A 26218-nucleotide genomic window follows, 5' to 3' on the forward strand; every position below is an offset into this window, starting at 1 on the left:
AAGGTAGGAATGAAGCCAATTTGTGAACAATGGATACTTCAAGTCTTTTAAAATGCAGCCAGATGCAAAATAGAAACCACACATAAATTTAGTTCAGCTTAAAAAATCAGTTTCTTCCTTCAGTTGACTTTTCTTTTTTCTTTCTTTTTTTTTTTTTTTTTGGGTTAAGCATCACTTCCTTTTTGAAAAATTGAATATAGTAATTTTGTTTATGCTAAATAGTCACTTTCTACTAACAAAATAGCATAGGATTCATAGTATGATACTTAAATTTTTCATCCATCTCCTATGATAAGCAGTATGTAAAAAAATTATTGTTTTGTTCCCTTTTAAGCACCAGGATGTATGTTGCCTGTCTTAATTTGAGTTTATGTTTCTGTGACTATAAAAACTTTGGTGAAAATTTTTCTTTCCATGACAAAAATTTCAGATTTGATATGAGATCTTGGTAATCAACAAGTACATATTGTCAAATGGCCTTTAATTGATTATGTATGTATAGTTACAATATGTTCAACAATATGCAGAATATGTTGTTTGGGAGTTTAATATTGTTGAAGTAGAGCTTAGTACAATTTAACATTATCTCTCACAACATATTTTACATCCTAAGGCAAGGCAACACATATGAAAAAGAAAATATATTTGATTTACAATAGTAATAATGATGGTATCAGGGTGCCATTATATAAAATTAAGACATACTGATGGTCAAATAACTTGGAAATACCACAGTCATACTCCAAATTACAGCCAAATTTTTCCTTACATAGATTTCTGAGAAATATCAAGAAATTATAATAAAAAGTAGAATGAAAATGCCACACTATATTGTTAGGAATTTTTTCAAAATTGTCACTGTATATATTTTTTTCAAAACTAGTTAGGCCTTTAATTACCTGTATTTACCATATACATCATGGCCGATCCTTAACTCTAGCATAAATCTAATATTTTACCCCTCTTGCTACAAGGGAAGAAGGGCTAGAAGACATCAAGATGCCCTGGACTACAACTGCAGCTCTGAGGCTGGTGGAGGGAGGAGAAAGAATCCAAGAAGAGTTTAGGTCACTTCTCACTTCCAGAGAGAGCTCCTGGCCCAGAACACTGAAAGCCATATTAAATGGAAAGCAAGGATAGCGACATATACATATGCTGACCTGTTATGGCTTGTATCTATTTGTCTCCCAAAGCCTCATGTGGTCATAGGTGAAGTTTTTTGGAGGTGGCTGGATCTAGGGTGTGTGATACTGGAGTCAAGAATGTGAGTCTGTGATGGATTCATAGTGTGATGCTAAGATTAAGGGTGTAAGAGCTATCTGCCCAAACATTGGGTACCTTGGATAAAATATAAGAGACAGAAAGAGGCCTCCTATTGTTCTTGCTCCTTGCTTATCTCTTGCTTGCTGCTTGCTTATACTTGCCCTGCTTTGCCATGGACTCTTTCTCCTCTGTGATGGCCCTCTACTGTGCCATGCTCCCTTGGAGCTGACTATGAACTGAAACCTCTACAAACTGTCCTTAAATTTTGGGTGTCACATATTTTGTCTCAGCAACAAGAAAAGTAACTAAGACATAACCTTTCTGTAGTTTAAGTGATTTGAAGGATAAAAATGGGGTATAAGTATAAAAGAAAAGTTTGAATGATTTCATTCACTTTTCGGCTATAGAAACTGCCTCATATTTTTGATTTGTTTTGTTTTGTTTTGTTTTTCTTCTCTTCCGTTGAAATGTCTACGGTCAGATGGATATGATTGGTGGTAAGATAGGTGTCAATTCATGAAATAAGTTAAAAATTTATTCATAATATTTTGAGAATCCTAAGTTAATTCATGAGGTCTAGGAGTCTAGGCTATAGGAAGATAGCTGTTATGTATATGGAAAATTCATAGATTAAAGAGAAATATCAACTATTGCGTTTTAAAGATACTCAAAATACACAAAGTAAGATCATTTACCTAAGAAAATTATAGTTAAAAATTTGAACAGCAAACTAATATCATGTATGTGTATTTGTTTAAGTGATTGTATGGTCAACAAGGCAAAGTAGAAACACATAAATCAGAAAATAACTATAATGTACTGTGATCAGCTTAACGTGCTGTGGGATTACAGATGCCAAAGTTAACTTTCCTTGTGAAGAATTCTCTTCCATAATTCCCACTGTTGGCTCTCAATATACATAAGAATTGTTCTATATAATTATTCAAACTATAAATTAAAGACTCATCTAATCTAAGCTTAGAAAGTAACAGACCTAGGAAGGAAACTATAAAACATATGACAAATTAAAAATATGTTTGAAGCCTAAAAAGAAAGAAAGAGCAACACAAATGGCTTATATCTTTATTTTGGCTCAAAAGAAAAATTCTTTTCTAAAGATATTTATATTAATGACAACTTTTCTAACCATAGCACTTCAACATTTTTATGGTTACAGCTTTTACTTTCATGACTTATGAAGATTTACAAATCAAAATTTTTAAGTATTTCTGTTAGCATTTTTCTAAGGTAGTTCTCTATGTATTTCCATCTATCTGTCCTTAAACAATGAGCTTCCTAAACATCCTTATCTCTATTTTGTATCATTAGCTTATAGTAAATAATAAGTAACTAATTAAATATCTGTTGAATATACATGGGTGGATTGAAAGAATAAATTTGAGAATCAACCACAAAGTCAACAAAAACATAAAGATTAGATAAACACTCATAAAGGTTGTACCCAATTTGTTTGTTTGTTTGTTTTGAGACAGGATCTCACTATGCAGTTCAGGCCAGCCTTGAAGTCACTACTTAGCTCAAGCTGGCCTGGAACTCACCGTGATTTTCCTGCCTCCACCTCCTGACTGGTGGGATTATAGATGGACACCAGCACAGACCATTCTTTCAGTACCAATTTTTATACCTATGATGGAAATTTTTTTTAAGTTACATGATTCTTTAAATAATAGTAACATGTAGGATTTAATAGGAATAAAAAAGGCTAAAAATTATATTTTAACCCTGGTAGGAATGAAGGATGTCTCTATCTATCTATCTATCTTTTCTGGGGGTGGCCCTAGGATGAAACCCAGGGTCTCACATGTGGCTTTGCAAATGTTCTATCACTGAGAAGTATCCTCCATCCAGAATGTCACTTCTGGTACATAAATGTATCCAAACTTTGGAGATATATTACTTTGCTTGTGGCATGAAGATAGACACTGGACATGTTGACCTGCAAAGCGTTCACTTACTGAGTGTTAGTGATTCTATTGAATGTGCTAAGAAATTAAAAATTATAATCAGTGTTGTCTAAGCTAAAGCTTATCATGAGCACATAAAGGCTAGCTACTTTTTTTACTTGGTAGGAATTTTGGTTTGTTTGCTTTCTGTTTTCTTACTCTTTACAGCTATGGTAAAACTCTATTGACCCCCATTTCAAAAGAAGACATAACAATATTCTTGGTTCTATTCTCAAACAAGGCAAATGTACACATAAGAGAATTTCATGATCTTCATATTTTAGTGCCATGATGGAAATTATTGGTTACCTCAGGTTTTGTTTTTTCTGTTTTAGAAGATCTGACAAAGTATCTAAATTATGTTGTCTTAGAGAAAGCACAATAGGAAGAAATAGCAAGTTTATTGTACAAATTGCAACTCTAATCTGAGCTTCAGGGAAACAGTTCAGCAGTCAATGAAGAGGAACTTACATTCAAAGAAGACAAGTGATTAAAGTTAATTGCTTTTCACTACTGTTCACATAAATAAAGTATAAGAATCATATTAAATATTTGTTTTCTTCCTCAGCATCTTAAATTTATTCATTTTTCTCTTTCTTTCCCACACTCCTAAACACTTGCCTCACCAAGATCAGTTTTATTTTTTAAATTAATATTAGGCTTATTTCTGAAAAAAATATTTTTGTCTATATTCAAGGTCATTCATAATAATTAGAATCTATATTTTCAGGTTAAATACATCTAATTGTAACAGAAAAAAACTTTTTCTAGGCAACTATACCTGTATTTAAAATAATGTTGATCTCTGTAAAATTATCACATGAATAATGCCATCGGTGTTCAGTGCTTAGCAAGTGTATGCTATGTATTTGGGAACTTCAGGGCTACCATGTGGGATTTTAAATCTGTTGTATAAATGTCAAAATTTGAAAATTGACTCGTGATATGCATCACTGCCCTTTTTCCCATCAAAACTGATGTATCTAATTAAGAAAACAATGATATATGATGGCAATAATATATCATAATATGATTGTTGATTTTTATAGTATCTCTGTAATTCTTCAAATTATTTTTGAATGTCCCTGTTTAAATTTATGTTTTCTAATTATGTAAGGTGAGCTTATATAAAAGATGATGTTTCAGTGTGGTTTAACAAATAATATATTAACCAGAGAAAATTCAATTGCATAATGTGGTATATTATAGAAATTTTGACAATTATGGAAATTTATGTATTAGAGTTAGTATTTTCAGGACTAAATTTACCAAGCTAATACTCCAAAGCCAATTTTCTTGGCCATATCACACAACCCAACAAATATTTCATAGATGCAAAATAAGAACTCCAGTGGGGTCAGCAGTTCCACTTCAGAATCTTAATTTCCATGGGATCTCAAAAGCAGGTGACAAGGATTTTCATTTCTTCCTATTGCTGAAGATCATGTTTAGGTACCAAGAATCTATGTTCATTAAAGATGTCTCAAGGACATCTGTATAAATTTTTATCTTAAATTTTAAGTGTCTCTCTGAAGGTTTACAAGTTTAGATTATGTACTTTCTTGAAATTTCATTTGTAATGCCTGAAGATTCTCAAGGTGATAATTGTGTTCAATTCTTTACTTTCAATTTGTTTTAAGAAGAAGATGTATTATTCTTTCTCTAATATTTGTATAATACTACTTAATTTTGGTAGATCTGAATCTTTTAGTTTTATTAATCTGAAAGTGATTTCCACACAGTTGGCTTTGGCTTCATACATTATATTATTTTATCAAAACATTACAGCTTCCCATAAAGAAATTTTGCACAAAATCTACATTGAAAATGTTTTATTTAGAATAATTTTATTCATAAATGTTACTGATGTTCATTCAAGCCTCCTGCATGGTGTATTAGCTAGTATTAGTATCAGCATGGAGACTAGCTAGAGAATGATAGATTCATTTTTTACTGCTATGAATCTTCACTTTTTAGTTTCAATTTTCAATGTAAAGATCTCTTCTTCTACTTCTTCATAGCTCAGGAAAATAACTCTTGATATAAGATTAGTATGGTTTTGTGACACACATTCTACAGAGGAGTTGGCATAGGCCTGGTCTACCAAAACCCGAACGTTGCTTCTGGCTTGTCTTCCCTAACTGACAGCTAAGGATGGATCATGAACTTTCCCAGCCATAATTTCCATAACTGTGAGAAAATAGGTTAAATGGTTTATTTTACATATTCACTCAGAAAAGTATTTTGATTATTCATTTAGTATATTTGAAAGCAGAGGAATAATAAGTAAAAGATTTATTACACACATTTTCGTCTGTATTCAAACTTTCAAGTTTGTTAAAAGTAGATGTTATGAATCACCACCTCTGACCTGACCCCCCAAAGTGCCTTCTTTGCAGCAGAAAATCATCTGACTTTTAATAACAATGGCTTCTGTCCTTAAGAATTTACATGGAGCAATCTGTTTTAGCTACTTGTCATTTTATTTTAAATAATATCTTTAATCTGAATAGAATATCAAGCAGTCTTAAAAATTTCAACTTTAATAAAAATAGTTTTTGTATATCTTCTTCACCAACATCTCACCAAGAATATATCAGTTGAATTTCCTGCTTTGAAGTTTTTCTTTCTGATTTGTTGAGCTTGTAAATATGAGTGAAGCAATCGTTAGCATTAATACGCTTGAGATTCTAACCACCCACACCTCTTTTTTATCTGGTCATAAAATAACATCATACTTAGTTCAGAAAAAATCAACAATAAATACATCAAAGCAATATGCCTAAAGACAACACATATTTTTATGTAGTTTTAAGTATTTTTTCATGGTTAAATAGTAACCCCATTTAGCACAAATGTAGGTGTTTTTCAGTTTTTCTGTATGCAGTCTTACTGTCTCTTCTTGTTAATGGTCACTTATGTCCCAAATATCCACAGAAGTGAAAGCCATTGTTGCCTGAATGAATGAAGGTATAAATGTTTTTTCTAAACTTCAATTATTGTGACTTTCTGATTCATAAATTAAAACTTCAGTGGATATATCTTCAAATTTAGAGTGAACCATATTTACATAAAGCATGAATTTCTGTGTTCTCATATATATTCTGTATTTTTTGAATGAATAATTGTGAATATACATTGATTATATATCTGATTTTTCTATTTATTTATTTATAATGGAAACTGAACCATGGCTTCCACACTGAGCTACATCACCAGCCCTTTTTATTTTACGTTTTGAAACAAGGTCTTCCTAAGGTAACTGATTTGCCTAGGCAGGCCTCAAACTTTTGATTCTCCTGCTTCAGCCTCCTAGCGTTCTGGGATTACAGTCATGAGCCACCATGGTGCGCTCTACCTTTCAAATTTTGATATCTTTTTAATTTTGTTATTTTCTAAGTTTACTTTCTGTATTACCTTCCCTTCCGCATTACATTTTGTTTTTCTAGATTATTAAAATAAGAATGCCTTCTTTTGTGTAAAACTGCATTTTAAGAAAGTCTCACAAAATAATTTATAAAATTCATTGAAATAGTTGTTTCATGGTCTAACTGGACAGAATTGAAAGACATGACACATTCATGTATATATTTTTTTTAATTTTCTAAGTTCTAATACCATAAGTATAATATTGAATTAAAAGAGAAAAGATTAATCTTCTCATTACTTAGTCATAAATTAAATATGTACTTACTACCAATTTTTGTTGTGCAGCTTTTCTAATTACCTGGCACTGTAGGTGTAATAGAGACTAAAAAAAGAGAAAAGATCACTAGCCCTAGTGAGCTTACATTCCAGTGGGGGGAAATTAAAAATCAAAAACCAATATTAAAATACAGTGTAGATGTGCCACTCTGATCTATGTGCTCTACTACCACGGAGGAGAATATATAGTGCTGTAATCAGGGAACACCAGAGGCTTCTTGGGGGAATATTTGAAATAGCAAACGAGGAGCAAATGAGAGAAGAGCTTGGAAAAGAGCATTTCAGTTAGTAAATAGCATGTACAAAATACTTTGGCGGAGTTTTGAATCCATATATGTGATTTCTATGCCTGGCTAAATATATTTTACAGCAGAGATTATTTTCTTGCAAATGTAAACATGTTTGTATACTAATTCATGAAATGTTTTGTTTCTGTTCTGTTCTGTTCGTGTGAATATTACTGCTGTTGTTAATGTCTTTGCGAGTTTATCAGCATATTACCCTAAATCAGCAATTTAATTTCAGCTTCCTGTTCTGGACTGAATGGGGACAAATGCCTTGCATCGGGAAAGCTCGCCTAGATGGCTCAGAGAAGCTTGTCCTTGTGAGCATGGGAATAGTATGGCCCAATGGGATCTCCATCGACTACGAGGTCTGTTGTATTTAAATATTTAAAGTGTATTAACTGCCAGCCTGCATTCGTCTACTGTTAGTCTTCCCTTAATAAAGCCATTGTGATATTACTTTCAATCGATCTTTAGGAGAATAAATTGTACTGGTGTGATGCTCGCACAGACAAGATAGAAAGAATTGACCTCGAGACTGGAGGCAATCGCGAGATGGTGCTGTCAGGAAGCAATGTGGATATGTTTTCAGTGGCTGTCTTTGGGGCTTACGTCTACTGGTCTGACAGGTAATTTATGTTTTCATAAGTATTTGAGTCTCAAAATGTTATTTTAGTGCCAGCTGGTTTTCCCTTGTAGGATTAGCCATACCTCAGCAATGTCACAGAAAGGCTCTTACAAAGCTATGTAATTTCCACAGAGAAAACAGGCACTCTTGATGTTCCAGGCTCAAGTATTGCAGTATCACAGACTAAAGTTGGTTCCTTTCCCTTCTGTTGGGTCATCTGTTTCCTTCGGCTTAACGACTGCCTTGATTTTAATTTGTTGATTGCACATGTTTAAATTTTGACAGAGCACACGCCAATGGGTCCATCAGAAGGGGCCACAAGAACGATCCCACAGAAATGGTAACCATGAGAACGGGACTTGGAGTCAATCTGAAGGAGATTAAAATCTTTAACCGAGTAAGAGAGAAAGGTCAGCACACTTACAGGAATGTACCATAAATATATTTTATTGCTTATTTCTATGTTTTTAATGATTGATTGTAACCTAAAGATTGAATTCTTATTTAAGTAAAAAACCTAAAAATCTTATCTGTTTCCATCTAGACCAGTTACATAATAGCTTAAGCAAATAATTATATAATGGTTCCCACATAGATGTACTTATTTGCCTAGGCCAGCACTAGACGAGGAGATGTTACATACCCTGTGTCTCTTGAGTGTTGATTTGGGATAAGTAATATTAAAAAAAATTGATAAATATATTGATTTGACAAAAAGTTAAAAAGAACATTTAAGATATAAGAAAATAAAAGCAGATAAATTTTTTATTTTGGATTAGTTTTTAATATCTAAAATGGTTATGAGCCCAGAAGGTGATGTTAGTGTGGAATATTTCTGGAGTCTTCACCTCCTTAAAATGTATATTTTGAAACTGATAGAATAGTGATTTGGATATTTTTAAAACTTTACTTCTACTAAAATAAATTGCCATTAATTTTCCTTAAGGCAAAGGAACTTCATGAGATGATTGTAATGATTTCATTGAGAAGAATAAGCCTGCTGAAGAAATCTTAAGAGCATAAAATTAGAATAAATTATGCCATATGTGTGTGTGTGTGTGTATGTGTGTGTGCATTTAGGCACACTGGAGACACAATTTTATTTAGTACTTTATATAGCTCATGTGTACAGAATTTAAAGTGGTGCATTCTCTTTCTTTCTTTCTTTCTTTCTTTCTTTCTTTCTTTCTTTCTTTCTTTCTTTTGGTGAATTCAGATTATATTTTGTGTGGATCAGTTACTTTTGCCAAAGATAACAATGAATAAATCATATTGTATAAAGTTTCAGAAAAAAATATATCCTGTAAACTGCCTGAAGAGAAAATACAGTATTAATGTTTTTTTTAATACATTAATAAATTGTGAAGGAAGCAGAATACTGTGATCTCTCAGATGGAAATCTAAGATTTTAAACTTCTGGAATTAAAAAATCAGTGCTTTATAGTGTTTTTTTTCTGCTGTCCGATCTTAAAACTAAAAATAAAAATATAGAAATAATAATGATTAAAGTTTTTAATATTTCTATAAAAACATTAAAATATGAACATGTGTGTGTGCATGTGTGTATATTTTTATTCCTCAGGAACCAATGTTTGTGCCAAGGACAATGGTGGATGTAAACAACTCTGTCTTTATCGAGGAAACTCACGGAGAACTTGTGCTTGTGCCCATGGATATTTGGCAGAAGATGGAGTTACTTGCCTAAGGCATGAAGGCTATTTGCTCTATTCAGGGAGAACAGTATTAAAAAGTATACATCTTTCTGATGAAACCAATTTAAATTCTCCAATAAGGCCATATGGGAATCCACATTATTTCAAGAATGTCATAGCCTTGGCTTTTGACTATAATCAAAGAAGAAAAGGAACCAACCGAATCTTTTACAGTGATGCACACTTTGGAAATATACAGCTTATTAAAGATAACTGGGAAGACAGACAAGTAATTGTTGAAAGTAAGTACAACAATTTTAACTTATATTTGATGGAAATGAGTATCATTTGCATTATTAAAGAAATAATAATTGTAATTACTTGTAGCAATTATATTTTCCTAGAGTTTATGTTTAATGTGAGTATATCATCTTCTACACCTAATATCAAAGAACCAATAAGCTGCTAAAGTACCCATCATGTATGTTATGGATATTAATTTCTAATTATGAAATTTTTGTTTTATTACAGTGCTTCTTACATGTAAGAATATTAGAATTCTCGAGAAATAAGATTTCCGTATAAAACTATTCTGATTTTTCAATGCTATCTTTAAGAGAATATGCCTGAAAGACATTATTTTGCATGTATATATGTGTACATATGTATATGTGGGTATATATACATACTTAAATGAAAAAATCTTGATAGAAAATGTTATTTTGGAAATGATTTAATATTTAAAAATCTTTATTGATATATTAAAGCATTATATTCAGTTTAGCTTATCCATATACTTCAGAGAAACATCATCATCTGACATTCACAAGTACTTTCATCTTCCTTGGCATATTGTTCCTGTCTTTTCCATCTCTGTTTTATATATATATATATCCTTTCTTTTTCTATATCACTATGCTGAGATTAATATCTTTTCTTTATTTTTAGATTGAAAAGCTATATATAAGTTTATTGTAAAGTGTTACAGTAGTGCAAATTTGACTATGAAACTGCTGCCTCATTACTACAACTGTCAATCTCATTTACTTACACATGACTTACAGCTGTCATTAACTCTGGACTTTTATGTATGTGTATATATCATTTGTAATTACAAAACTTGTAATACCACTAAGTGTGTTATTCAGATAGCTGCTTTTTTCATTTCAGTTTACATTGGAAAATTTACATTTCAGCACATAAACATATTTCATTTTATCTATTTATTGTTTTGAAAACTTGCATATAATTCTGTACTCAAGGTACACTAATGTACTGAATCATTTTCATTGTGATGAATATCAACTGTTTCTGGTGTCTTAACAATGTCACAACGAACATCTATCTATATGCTGTATTTATGTTTATTTCATACATATGAATATTTTTAATATAGAAACCTAGAAAAAGAGTCAACAGGTATTTTATTTCTAATAGATGCTCAAAGTCAATATATGTTTTCATCAATTTTCTGTGAAAACATCTTATTTTCCACACTTTGGCCAATAATGATTTTGTAATTTAGACATCTCTTCAAAATTTAATACATCTCTTCAAACTTTAATATGCAAATAATGTTGGCTTATATTAATATACCTGTACCAAATAGTTAATAAGATCCAGAATCTAGTAATATATTTATCCATAGAAAAATAGATGCTACATCAAACTTGGTACTGTAAGTTGCCATTATTCTACACATATGCTTGTTATCATTTACTTTGTACTTTCAACATTTAATATCTTTCCTGTTCAAATTCTATGCAACCTTTTAAAATCAGTTTGAGTGTACATTTTAAATATACATATATGCTTTTTATTCTATAGGTTAACATATTTATTGGTAATTTCATTCCAATTTGTATGTTTATGACACAGGGCATTTTGGATTTTCAGTGTGTGTGTGTGTGTGTCTGTGATATCAAAAAATACGAAAATTGTACTGATTCTGGACTTTATACATACTTAAGACTCATTCATTCTTTAGTGTATATCTATAAAGCTCACATCATGATGCTTTTAAGTCCTTCTTCTGTGCAGGCTGATATAATGCATAGGTCAGATGTTCATATTGTAACTGCAACATGTTAATTAACTTATTTATTTATTTTCTGTGTTCCAGATTCTTTTTTAGGCATCCTGGCTATAAAAATGACTATCAGTCCATATGCCATGAAAAGCCACAGTCTAACGGAGAAAAAACTAGTAAACAAACAGTGAAATACAGTAGATTTACCAGATATTAGAGTTCCATAGAGAATAAAAACATCTCTCTGGGAAAGGGTGGAGAATCTTATGAAAGTTCTTAAAGATGAAGATGTAGGAGCTGAGTTGAGGAAATTTAAAATATAAATAGAACTCATTTGAATGGTCAGGTAGTAGAGTAAAAAGAAAGAAGATTAATTCTAGACTTGTGGTTTTCAAAGTATGGATCCTAGGAGTCACCAATATATTGTTAAATATATTGTTATGTTTTTTGATATTGACATTTGCAACGTTGTACAAAGCAATAGTTGCTAAAACTGCTAACTGCTGGCCCTGTAGCATTAGTCAACATAGTAATACAAGATTCTAATTAGTAGTTATTAGATTTTCATTGTCAACTAACAGGAGGAGAAAAGATCCAGTTTCACTGAAAAATGCCCTTGAAGAAAGTGTAAACAATAATATTTTTATTAAATTTATACCCTTCAGTACAGATGTCTTCATAGCTTTTATTGTAAGTTTTAAATAATTGATAACTCTTCAAAAACAAGTTTTAATTACTTCTAACATGGTAGTTAACTATGGACAGCATCCACAGACATGAATTTTCTCTGGAGCTTTCAATAATATTTAAAAGTATAAAGTTCCTTAGATCAAAAAGATTGAAAACTACTCTTGTAGAATGGAGCTCAGATTCTTTTCAATATGAAGACATAAAAAAGCATGAGGTAGACATGGAGCCATTTCTTATGATTAAAATACTGATTGTATGGCATGAATGTGTATGATATGAAGGAGTAGTGACAGGAATGAGTCTCATCTTGACAGATTTGCTCTGCCAAAATAAGGACCTTTAAAAAATTTTATTGATGTATGGTTTATATACCATACAGTTTGGCACTTTAAGTTGTACAGTTCAATCATTTTAGATATATTAGATTGTTTGTTTTTAAAGTCATAGTGAAATATATATGGATGTGTTGATATATACAAATTACAAAATGTGCCATCTATAAATCTATCAAGTCTAGACTTTCATGTAAGTGGAATACTAAAATACTGATCTTTGGTGTGGGACTTATTTTGCATAGAATAATATTTTCAGTATACATTCATGACACAGCATGAATTGGAATTTCATTCCTTTTTATGTATGAATAGTATACTATTGTATGTATATACTATATTTTATTTATCGATTCATCTATTCATAGACACTTGGGTTATCTCCAACTTTTGATTATCGTAAATAATCTTGTAATGAACACTGATGTACAAATAGCTATGACAGGAATTTTAATTTTATTTAGCAGATGGAGGGAAAACAACAATAATGTAAAGGTGATACAAGTTTTATAAAGATCACTCTTTGTTAAGCTTGATGAGACATAAAAACAGTCTTAAATTAGAAATGCCCTCAGAGGTTTTACCATATCCAGATCCTGTTTCAACAGTTGTAAATTAAATTGAACATAAGAATAAAGTATATGCAAATCTTGGCCCTTCTAATCCTCCCATCAATATCACAACAATTGAAATCAATGATCTTTTAAGGACTGTAGGTATTAATTCAATGTGGAGGGAAGATATGAAACATAATTGACAAAAGCTTGGGATAGGTCAAGCTGGGATTTAAATCCTAGTTTGCTATTATTTTCTCTTTGGTACTGTCAATTTCCTCACCCATAAAATGGAAAACAAACTCTTAATGTTGTTGAGAGGGTTTTACATGAATAAGTATGTATGTAAAGAATTTACAACCAAGCATAATTTTAAATTAAAACTTTAGCATATTGGTGGATTATTTGAGATAACAATCTTTGTCCTAAATTATGTTTAGCATATGAAATACAGCATTAAAACAATCAGAAATAATTACCATTATAATAGATTTAAGATGGTGATTGAAGTATGACTAGAATTTAAATTTGATTAATAGTAGGCTACACTTTTCAAATATTTGTTACCACCGCTAACCCCTACCAAGAAATTGCTATTTGTCTAAGCACTGAAAATCTATCTTGAAATTTATTTATAGTTTGACTTGCCAGATTGAAAAAAAGAAAAGAAATACAAACAAAATGAAACAAGAAAACCCCAAATAGAAATTAAGTTACTGACACATATACAAGTGATGTGTAAAATTCATTCATCTTAATATGCAATTTTATAAAATCTGGAATATATTTTCTTTTGTTACATGTTTATTGTTCAAAATGTACGTTGGGAGGCCATCTCTGGCTTTTAAACAGCAGACATAGATATATTTTAAAAGTGAAAATTAATAAGAGATTCTTCATCTTAGAAAATAAATGGAATTTTCCTTGAATGAAAAGCAAAGCAGAAATACAAACCAAAGAGAATTGCTGATGAGGCTGCTTAGCTGCCTGGAACCTACAGAGACACAAGGCCTAAAAAAGAACGGGCAGCTTAAACCAAGGACTGGGGAAATCCTGCTCCACTAGAGGCAAGGCTGAGACACAGCTGTGCCACATGCTTCCCGGGCCAGTGACCTGTAGGAAGTTGATAACACTGGAGGCTTGGAGACCCCAAAATAGCTCTGTCCACAGCTCTGACCCAAGCCATCGTGGCTGATGGCTCTGCAGCTTCTTACACACCCTGTGAAGCAAATCTCCAACTCGATCATGAAAGAGAAGGCTTCAGTGTAAAGCCCAAAGGTCAAATGAAGGCAATTAGAGAACCACCCAGGGGAGAGAACTGAGTATTGGAAAAGAGGTTACAAATAAACCCCTTTCCTCAAAAAGAATCTGCAAATTCAATTTCTACTACACATGGATTTTTCAGAAAGATAGCTTAAAAACACTAATCAAAAGATAAATTAAAATAACAGAAAAATATTAAGTAGAGTTTGGTTAAGTTTTTGTGGTTGTGTCTTGAAAGACAAAAAAGGGGGAAAAATGACTGAAAAAGAAATAGTGAAAACAAAGAGGCCAAATAATATACATAAGAAATGCCTTCATTGAAATAAAAACAACTAAATACTTTAGAAATGAAAAATAGTCACTATAGGGCCGGGGATTTAGCTCAGTGGTTCCGCCGCCTGCCTTGCAAGCGCAAGGACCCGAGTTCAATCCCTGGTACCAAAAAAAAAAAAAAAAAAAAAAAGAAAGTCACTATAATAACACTTTTAAAAAACCTAGTGGGTAGAATATAGTTTATGCTACTGGAATAGTCAGAGTGAAATGCATAAATGAGATACTAATTAATAAAGAATTAATTGTACAGAGAGGATAAATAAACATAAGAATAGTTGTGAGATTTAGAGGATAAATTCATGAGTTTATATACTTTTAACCAGTAAATGTTGACATTGTCAAAGAGGAGAAAGAAAAGAAGGGTAGAAATGTAACATTCGAAAAGATAAGCATTGACTAGAATAAGTAAGAAGTGAGTCCTTAGGTTTAAAATGCAATCTAAAAGTTGAGAAAAATAATAAGATTGTCAGCCATCAAATAAAACTGACCGGAATCATGAGAAAAAGAAAAAAAGTTGAAAACCTTAAAATGCTATCAGAAGCAATAGCTCATCTACAGAGGAGACAGTGAGATTTAAACAAACATCTTATCAGAAAAAAGAGTAAAATCCTCAGACTCTTATGGAAGCATATATTTCCTTAATGAAGAGAAATACAGATTATTCCAAAAGTACAAAGTCAGTAACTATACAATCTGTGTATTTTCACTGAAATAAAGGAGTTAAAATAATGGCTTCAGATTTGACTAGAATGTACGCAAAGAAATACACTCTGCAGTGACTATTCAGTGTCTCTGTTTTGGTTTTACAAAGTAATATCCTTATTCCATTGGATGCATTCTTAACTTTTGCTTTTACCAGCTATAACAGCAAAAGTTGCTTAATATAGGTTCTAATAGAGACCACCATGGTGAGTGAAATAACCCAGACTCAGAAAGTTAAATATCTCCTGCTTTCTCCTATATAAGTAAACTCAGAATAAAAAAACAAATGAAAATAAATTAAACAAAGGAAAGAGGACAGGAAAGAAGTTGTACTACATAAATTCACTGTGTGAATGATTCATAGAACAGAAATCCATGTGCAGAATTTTCCTCAGTTGATTTTAATTACTTGATTTATTAATAATTGATTTATCAATTATTAATTAATTGATTTTAATACTCCAACTTTTTTCATAGCCTTATTTGCCATACCTATAGCATAATATATGGCTTACATTTGTTGTGCTTGCAGAATAGCCATCTCAAGGATTCCTCAGGCCATTATCAAACAAATCATTTTTGCTACACTAAAACTCATGAACACTTTTAGATTTTTATCAAGTAGAATTGCAGTGTGTAGCTGCATGGTTTACTGAAATGTTGACCAGCTAAGTGTTAACAAGTGTTCTCTGTTACATTGTACATTCCCTTCCATTTTTAGGCAATTTGAATCGAGAAGTCTTCCTACTTATGCAAGACAGCTTGACCACTAAATTATTCATATTCATACCTCGGTCCATTTCTCTATCTTCTCCAAATTTTAAGTGGTCTTTCTGACTTTATTGTTCTTTCGTTTTACTTTCTAATGTAGTTTGGAATAACCTGAATCTTGTCACTAGATGCTGCTCTACCTAAAGTTGAACTTTGTATCCTTTCTCTCTGAATACAATCTGTCTTTTGTGTCTATCCATCATTAACCTCCCGAGTTGTGAAATATTCCTGTAATTACTACCTAGAATTTCCCATTTGACTCTGTTTAATTGTCTCCTCATCATATTTATTATTGTAACAAGCTGTAGACCAAGAGATTAAACATTTGGTGCCATTTTTACTGGTTTCCTAAACCATCAAATGCTACTTTCAACATTTCCTTTCCTGTTCCTGATTATACAAATGCAGTTCCTCTGGAAACTTCTACCAATAGTTACATTTATTTTTTCTATTTTCATGGCTTAATCACAATGATGATGCACCACTCATGATATTGGGTTTCATGGTGTGAAGGGATCTTAACTGAATTTAAAATTTCTCCCAAATAGGAACCATTGCAAAAGCTATAAAATCCTTCATTCTGTTAGCTCCAAGAGAGAAAAAAACCATGAAGTTAGGAGATTAACAGAAGATTCAATAGTTCCTGTTTCCAAACTCCAAGTTCTCTAATTTATACCTTGATTAATAGACCAGTGTGAAATTTCTATATATTTATTGCAATTTACGTTTTTTATGTGTTAATGTTAACTCACAGGCAACCTACTAACATCATTTTCTTACTTAAAAATAGAAGCCTCTCTGACATAATTATGGAGTCATTAATTTTCTTTGCACTCAGGTTCCAATGTCACAATTATTTTAAATCCTCCTACTCTTAAAGACCTTGTGCTATTTATTCATTATGCACTTCACTTATCCATTGTCACTATCAAAGCCAAGTTTTCATTTCTTTATACTTGCTAGTCCTTTACTTGCTCTACTTGCCTTGAATTTCTAAAAGTCTAGCTATCAGGTACCACAGTGTTTTCATTGGTTACATCGTAAAACACTAGTTGATTATTTTTTGAATCTCAAATTGTAAACAACTAACTTCTTTCCAGGGTTTATGTGATATTAACCTATTTGATACATCTCTTCACAAATGTTTCTTTGACATTAAATTTCCCCTTTTCTCTACTCTTATCACATCTTTGTGTCTTCAGGAATATACCGTGTTCTTCCCTAACTTAATGTTTTTTCCCATGGAGCTAACACTGAATGAAAGTGATTTTATAACTCTTGCAATAGACCCTATTTGGGGGGAAATTTTAAATTCAGTTCAGATCCCTTCACACCATGAAACCCAGTATCATGAGTGGTGTATGTTTTTATCATTTTTCTTATTTGTTGTTATATAATTTTCTTTTGTTTCATTTTCATGTGTATGAGCTCTCTAAAGAACTATCGGGTGGCAGGCTTGGGGTGTAACTCAGTAACAGATCATGTGATACCCTATGAGAGGCTTTGGGTTGGATCCAGGACAAAAACAAAAGAGAAATATCAAGTGGTTCTCAAGTGCTTCTTGGCAGGATGCATTGGATCTGCTCTTTGCTTCTATAAAATAGAACCAACCGATAACTTAGATAATAAAAAGACTTGGTTTTATTATGAATTTCCTATGTGCTAGGAATGGAATTAAATTATTAGAGGGCTTGTCTTAAGACTCAATTTGCAGCTTAAAAGTAATGCTGTTACAGTTGTGCCTTGGTATTGGACTACTTTGAAACTCATTGAATTTGGTAGTCAAATTTGATGCTCACATTTTCATTCGAAAATTTTGTTTTGGCATTTGTCACTTGGTACTCAAAGTGCAAGTTGTAATTTGTCAGTTTTGATCGCCTCATAACCCATTCCCGTCAGAATGGTTAGTTTGTTCTTGTTGGATTTGGTACTTGTCTTTCCTCCAGGAACTACTTAACAATGAGCACTGAGGTACCCTGCACTTCAATTGTTTACTTGGTTTTATTGAGGTAGGGTTTCAGAATATGCACACTTAAGTTTTTTTGAACAGTACTATGTAATATTGGTTAAAAACATATATTAGAGCCAGGATCTGTCTCTGAACTCAACTTCCTGTGCCCCCTCTTGTTCACCACTTACTAGCTGTGTCTTGGGGCAAATTATTCAACCTCTTGTTATATGTTTTCTCTTTTGAAAATAAAGAAAATATTAACAGTCTCGGGTTGATGTGATTAAATGAGCTGCTATATTTTGGTTAGAAATGGTACTAGACTATGGTGAGAACGGAACAGGCAAATTCCATATGTTGGAGTTTGAGACCTCTTGTGATTTCTGAACCACAAAGTCAGCTTTAGCTCAAGTAGTTTCTTCCTCTTGTTAGACTTCCCATTAATTAGGATTGACAATTTGATTTTTTGTCTTCATTTTCACTAATTTATTTATTTTTAAAGCAACTCATCGCTATACATTAGTATAATATGCCCAGCAGGCAAAATAACACCTATACTATGCGAACATTTTTGAAAAACAAATACATTTTTTCTCTTCAAACTTTCAAACACTGCAATGAAGAAAGAAAGGAGGGGACATTCATGGTGAAGAGGACTCAGGGCTCCGGAGTCCTTACGCATCTTACAGTGGTACTGAGTACAGTGGATTGTCATTTTACTACTGGCCTGACATATGAACAACTTGGTCAATTAGTTAATGCGAGACTCATCTACCTCTTGTTATCTATAGCATGTGCTCAGGTAAACATCCAGATCCCAGCTGTATTGACTTAGAACCAACCTGAGTTACAAACAGCCCTCAGAAACTGATTGAGTTTGTAAGTCCATTATACTTGTGCTTGCCAGATACACGTGCTAAACATGGTGGGAGATTTTTCTTGGAATTATGTGAAAGGGATTCATGCTCTAATAGCATATGCTTATTTGATTATCAAAAGTTCGTGGAGATGGAGAAGAAATGACAGTAGAAAGTTATATACCTGAGGAAGTCTGAATTCCTTTCATTGGAATCATTTTGATTTTCCAGAAGTCTGAATCTTTCTTTTTTGCCTACTCATTGTGCCTTGGGGACCACTGATGACATATCTTTGATGGTCTTCTACTATGGGAATAATGGTAATAAAGGCCTAAAAATAAGGTAAGAAAGGAATATTGATAAATTAGAATGCACTACCTATGTAAGAACATCAGTAGTGTACGTAATCGTTTCAGTGTGGTTTGTCACACAGCTCATGTTGAAATTGGATTGCCATTGTGGTAGTAGTGGAATGTAGGGCCTTTGCGAATGATTAGATCATTAAAAAGAATGAATGCCTTTGGCATGCAAGTGGATTTGTTCTTGTACAGACAGATTTGCTCCTCATTCTGTCCCTTATCCACCTGGTCTCTTGCCCTTCCAGTTTACCTTCAGGTTATCATGCAGTAAGAAAGCATTCGCCTGAAGCTGCTGCCATAGCCCTTGGACTTAACCGCCTCCAGAACTCTGAGATACATAAACATCTTTCCTTTATAAATCACACTGTGTCAGGTATTCTATTATATCAAGGGATAATGGACTAGGCCATCCTATAACAAAGCACATTTTAAAAAGTTATTTTTGCTTTACCTCTTTTGAACCTACAGGATAATAGAAACATATGTGTAGAGTGATAGCAAATTACAGAAGTTACTAATAATCCATGAACATCTGAAAGTGGCAAAACCTTTATAAAGTTCTCTGTTTTTGTTATATTCACTAAACTTTGGGATTCAAATGGGCTCAGTCTGGTGAGATGAACTAGTGAGGCAGGTTATTTGATAGTATATTGCTTGCGTTGGATGACAGCAGTACTTCAGTCTGGAATGGCTCATGTCTGTGAAACTGCCTGCTGATTGTACCTTTTAGTTTGATAGGTAATAAGGGTAAAGTGAGTTTAATTTAGTCACCATTCAAAAGACAGCTACAGTGATCTTTATTCTATGCCAGTTTTAAATAGAGAACAAAGAATTCAGAGAGAAAATGAGCATTTGTTTCAAAATAAATAACAAGAGAAACAATTTTCCAGGTAATTTTTTCTCAGGATGGCATAAATTATATGTTTGTCCCTGGAAAGCAAATTTAACAATTTATTAAATACCACTTAGAGAACATTTAGACATTTACTTATAACTTATTTTGAAAATTCCCTATTTTCCTCACTCTTGGATTTACCACCATTGCTATTATCAAAATAAATATTCAGAATGCAAAGAAGCAAATCGAAAAGTAACACAATTTAGGAATGATATTGGTATATAGCACATTATATAACACAGTTTCTCATTCTCAACATGTACTAATAAGAAATGGTTTCCTAAAGTTGTACTGTTATACAGGGTCTTCTTCATAATTTGTACATAAGAACTACACAAATTCAGAAATGAGGCTGGATCCTTCTCATATTTTCTGAAATGTATACTTGAAGTAAGGCATTTAAATTCAGATCTATTAAACATCCTCTCTATTAGAAAATTACATTATATTTAAGGTTAAGGTTAAAATTAAGTCTTTCTCTCTCTTCCTTCTGAATAAACATTAAATATGCTATTTCCATACCTGTACTTCACTTGCTTAATGGGAGTTCACACTTTCCACTTCAGATTTAGTTTAGCTCTACTTCACACTTAGAAAACACACACACACACACACACACACACACACACACACACACACACCATGGCCTTACCACTACCACAAACAGTAGACAATTATCCTTATTAAAATGCTGTTATTTTCTTTTTGTTATTCTTTCCCCTAGTAACGTTGTTGCTACGTGAGAGCAGCCTGAGCTCCCCTCCTCATATTCTCTGCAGCCCAGCCTGCTGTATTCACACAGGATACGGTGTCATGCTTGTAACTAATGCCTTTAGGGAGGTCTAGCACTGGTTACAGAGCTCTTGGGACACACTGAGTGATCAGTGAGTAGTCATTAAATGAAGAAGTCATGTGCTCATGGGAAGTCAAAATTCTTGCCTTCCTAGAATTTAAAGTGACAGGGAAAATCTTATCAGTAAAAATAAGTACACAATTATAGTCCTTGTTTATATACATATTTTAAGTAGGTATCTTAGTTTTCTTTCTTTGTAATATAACATTGATTGACTTAAAAAAAATCAGTACACATTGCCAAAAGACAAGCATGGTATGAGTATAAACAGAATTGTTCAGGCACTCTGAGTAGAATGAAATTTCTTTTAGCCAGGATAATGAAAGAGGCTTCATAGAGTAAATGGTTTGAAATTCCATTTTTGTGGCATTATAATGATGCCTGGCCAAAAACCGTAAGGGAGAAACAGATGACTATTTTACATTTATTAATATTTTCAACCTATTAATATCTTAGAGAATACAGTGAGGACAATAAACATTTATCTCATTTAAAAATCAACTGCTGAGCAACAGTTTCTTAAAACAGAAGAGACTTCAGGGGTATGGAATACAGTTCTACCCATAAATGCAGTCCTGTATTCCCAGGGCACCACAGTTTTTAGACATAACAAATGAGTGTAATCTAGCCAATGTTTACCTTACTCTGAGAGTACACAAGAAATGCTCATTTTTTCTTTATTATCGTATTCCCTCCAAAAGTACTTGGTATGAAATGAATTTAATGTCTGGACTTGAATCATACATACTAGCAAAGATGAGCTCTGACTAAACAATATTTTACTATTTTTGAGGAGACATAATCACAGTTGTCAAGTAGAAATTTTCTTAAGATAATATTGTAATTGAAAATTATCACCTTCTGACAAGATACATTATAAATGAAAATTATAATCTTAATTCTTGCCTTATTTAATTCATTTTGTCCAATATTCATTTAATATCAATCAAAAAGCTGGTATTTAGACTAATTTGAAACCAAATATCTGTGATTTTATATGTAACAGTATATTTTCTTACACACCTCTCTTCAGCAGAAACACTTCGTATCAGGTTTTGAAATCCATAGAAATCTTATTTATTTATTCTCATATAAAATATTGCAGTATTTTTCCTGATATGAACATATTTTTCACTAATATGTCATTTATCTTTTGTCCTTAGATATGAATAAATCAATAGATGTTCATGTATTTATTATTTTTGTTTTTCTTTTATTATTTGTTCACAAATAGTTCTGAGCATTTAATTTATGCTAAATGTTTAGGGATGTGATTTAGTGTATCTTCAACAGTTTTCCTTTGGAATGTTATAAATAATACAATTGATATATAATCATACAAAATGTATTACCATTGAAATCATGAAGCTAAATGTGTTCCATTCAGTACTCATCATGAGTAGGATAATGATTTTGTTCAGTAATGCTGGCACAGCTACCTTATAGTTATATTTTCTCATGACTTATGTCCCATGTGGCTTAGCTTTAAACATACAGTTAATGCAGAATATCATTTCACGCAGTGCTGACATTTAAATTTCACGAAATCAATAATATCATTTCAATGGTTGTGAAACCATTGATATTTTCTTTTCAAGAGTGTAAATTATAATAAAAATACAAAGACGATATCTAAATCTTTCCTTGCCTATCTATTGAGAGATTTATCTAACACGTTCTAGTGCTTCCCTCCTCACAGTCATAATGTTCTTTGATGCCAAGAGAGATTTGAAAGTCAGTATTCTGTTGAGGTTAAAGTCAATCAGGGGCTTTGGAGTAAGGGAGACTCAGATTCAAAGGCAGACTTTGTTCATGCCTTGTGCAAGATTATACTGAAAAGTAACAGAAAAATAGAATTTATTAGTGGATTATAAACAGGTTAATTGAAACAATGCTAATGGATTGCTCACCACAGTTCCTAGCACATAAACTACTTTTTACCAGTTTGTTCATTGTAAAAATATTGTGAATCTCAACTAAGTATGAAGCAACCACTGGAGAAAGTTTATTTGTTCTAACAAAGCCATAATTCAGAAGCACCATTAACTTAATTTCTTATTGCTTTTAAAAACATTATATACACTAAAAAATACATTATATAGACTAACTTATTTTAACTTACCTACCTAGTTACTTGTAAAACAATATATTATTATTAGTTCACTTCTAATTTCAGAATTCTAAAGATGCTAAGGAAAGGGACAATCACAATCCTGATGTTATTCAAGTAGTTCTTCAGGTTCCATTCTTATTCTTACAGGTCAGATGAAAAAGTAAGTTTATATTTTGTGATATTTGTTTTGAGATGAATTTTGTGTCTGTATTAAATTCATGTGCTGAGATCCTACACGCTAGTTCCTCAACATGTGACTATATTTGGATTTAGGACCTACGAAAATGGAAAGTAAAATGAGCTCCTGGAGGGATCCTATTCCGATATGACTGGTGTCCTTATAAAAAAAAGTGTAGATTAGGATGCAGGTAACAAAAACTGAGGAATGACCATGTTTGAACACAATAAGGCAACCATGAGCAATCTAAGGGGTGGCCTCAGAAGCTGCCAATCCTGCCAGGTACTTGATCTTAGACCTGTAGTCTCCTGAAATGTGGGAAAATACATTTCTGTTATTTAAGCACTAGTGTGTCATATTCATTTATGCTGCTTTACCAGTAGTCAAAGGAGAGATTAGTGGATTACTTTTGGAGGAAAACATGTAACTAGAGATATACAGTGTATAGAATAGCTCCAATTACTTCCTTAAGAAGAAAAACAAGATATCTAATCTTTATGCTACATTCTGAGGTTTTTGATGCATTAAGATCTATACTGATTTTAAGTGTCATAGACAAGAAGTGATAACAACTCAAGTATGAAATTTGATAATACTAAGCTTTCTACTATCTATTAAAATTCCACATAAATTTTATTAGTTTTCCACTGTAAAAGGAAGACATGATTGAGAGCAAACACAAACACACAACTCTACTCACATGATTTCATGATTTTATTCACCATCATTTCAAAACTCCATCCATGCCTGCCTATCCCCATTATTCTCAGTAAATATATTTTCTCCTTATCTTACAAACAAAGAGTAGAAGTATCCCATGAATTTTCTCAGGTTACGTCATTTCCACTATCAGAAGTAGTTGCGTTCATTGGAATGTGATATGGTTTAGAATCTGGACTCTAAGGTAATTTCTTGTGTTTTAATTATAGCTCTAATAATTCTGTGAGCTTTATATATTTTACTTTCCTCATCTATAAAAAGGGGATAATTGTAGTATCCATCACAATATATAAGGTTCTTAGAATAGTGCCAGCCAAACTTCCTCATATGGTAGAAATATGCATGTTACATATACATTATATACACATAAGATACATGTGAGTATAATATATATGTGAGATTTCATGTTCAATTAAGGTTAGGTAGTATTACCTTATATATATCCATTTTTGTCTTCTTTCATGGTTTCTTTTGAAATTGTATCCTTATACCTAATGCTACTGAGACTATAGCCTCCTTATCTCCCAAATTTTTTATTCTCTATTTTACATATGTTGTTTCTCCCTATCTAGTAATTCTCCATAGAACCCTGTGGGCTCTCTCCTCTTTCACACTGAAAATAAAACCCAAACTAAATCTCCTTCTTTCTCTGTTCCTATCTTTCCTCTTACCGTTTTTTTTTTTTTTTTTGGTATTGAACCCAGGGTCTTCACACTGCTGTATCTTCAGCCTTTTTTCAAATCTCCAGGCTGAGTTCAAAATTGCCGTCCTCTTATCCCAGCCTCCCAGAGTACTAGGATTACAGGCATGTGTCCTTGTCCCTGTCTTTACTCCCACATTTTCTCAATAAGTAATATATACCCAAGGACTCTCTTTCATTCTTAAACCATGGTGATTTGTCATACACTCCCTCAGTGCTCTGATAACAGACACCAATGACTGTCTGGCAAAAATAATTACTTTATTTCACTTAAAATTGTTGACCACCTTCTACGTCCAAATATCTGTGCCTCTCTTGACACCTGTTTCATGAATTTGTTCATTGCACCTAGTTCTCCTTCTGGTTTTCAGCCTAATCTTTTATAAACATCTTTGTTCTCTATAAGGCTTCTTTCCTACTCCAAGAGATGTCAGTATTGTTTGCATGACTGTATTCTAGTCATCAAAAACGAATTGCAATTATGGTTTTGTTGATTTGTATAGCTCAGTGGTAGAGTACTTGCCTACCATGCTGGAGACCTGGGCTAAATAAACAGCACCAAAAATAAAGCAAATCTAAAAAAAAATTATAGTTGATATTGTTTGCTATATCCTTACTGTTTACAATGATGTTTGAAACATAATAGGTTTACAATAACTGTTTCATACATTCAATACTTTGATTCATTTTTCCTATTATTTTAACATCTTATAGTCTTTTTGAGCAGAGAGAAATGTCTTATAAGAGAATTACACACACACACACACACACACACACACATATATGTTTGAGCACAAGTTAAAATCCAGCTATACGTTTTTAAAAAGCTAATCAAAACTGTTTCAAGAGAAACCACCAACACTGTGAAGAGACAACACACAATGTGGGAAAAAATCTTCACCTGCTGGTCCTCAAAGGTCTACTATCTAGAATATATAAAGAATTTTAAAAAATTCAGACCTCCCAAATTTAAAGACCCAATCCAAAAATGGGCATCTGAAATGAACAGACATTTCTCAGACAAAGAACTAGAAATAGCAAATAAACATGTGAAAAAGTGTTCAACATCACTGGTCATTTGAGAGATGCAAATGAAAACAACACTTAGATTCCACCTCACTACAGAAAGAATGGCTGCTCTCATGAAATCAACCAATAACAAATGCTGGCAGGGCTGTGGGGAAAGAGGAACACTGCTCCACTGCTGGTGGGAGTGTAGACTAGTGCAACCACTGTGGAAATCAGTATGGAGACACCTCAAAGAACTAGGACTGGAAGTCTCATTTGACCCAGCTATTCCCCTGCTGGGGATCTTCCCCAAAGAATTAAAGGAATCACACCACAGTGATATATGTGTATCCATGTTCATAGCAACACAATTTGTAAGAGCTAAAACTTGAAAGCAGCCCAAATGCCCCTCAA

At 32.5% G+C, this 26218-nt stretch overlaps 1 protein-coding gene across 11 annotated transcripts in view; it reads left to right on the top strand.

Moving 5' to 3' along the window:
- The window catches only part of Lrp1b (LDL receptor related protein 1B), a 1848437-nt gene that overhangs the window by 1381436 nt on the left and 440783 nt on the right, over nucleotides 1-26218 (top strand). For all 11 annotated transcript variants that reach the window (XR_015445151.1, XM_087195526.1, XM_087195530.1 and 8 more), the window contains 4 exons: nucleotides 7458-7584; nucleotides 7694-7845; nucleotides 8130-8254; nucleotides 9427-9798. Coding sequence is in view for 10 of the 11 variants with exons in the window: in XM_087195526.1 (XP_087051652.1) it covers nucleotides 7458-7584; nucleotides 7694-7845; nucleotides 8130-8254; nucleotides 9427-9798 (776 nt within the window). In the remaining variant the exon portion in view is untranslated. The remainder of the gene's footprint in view (nucleotides 1-7457; nucleotides 7585-7693; nucleotides 7846-8129; nucleotides 8255-9426; nucleotides 9799-26218) is intronic.

This window comes from Heterocephalus glaber, unplaced genomic scaffold, assembly GCF_053883595.1.
Source record: "Heterocephalus glaber isolate CG9 unplaced genomic scaffold, H.glaber_assembly_v1.0 deba00000347, whole genome shotgun sequence".
In the NCBI taxonomy this organism is placed as follows: domain Eukaryota; kingdom Metazoa; phylum Chordata; class Mammalia; order Rodentia; family Bathyergidae; genus Heterocephalus; species Heterocephalus glaber.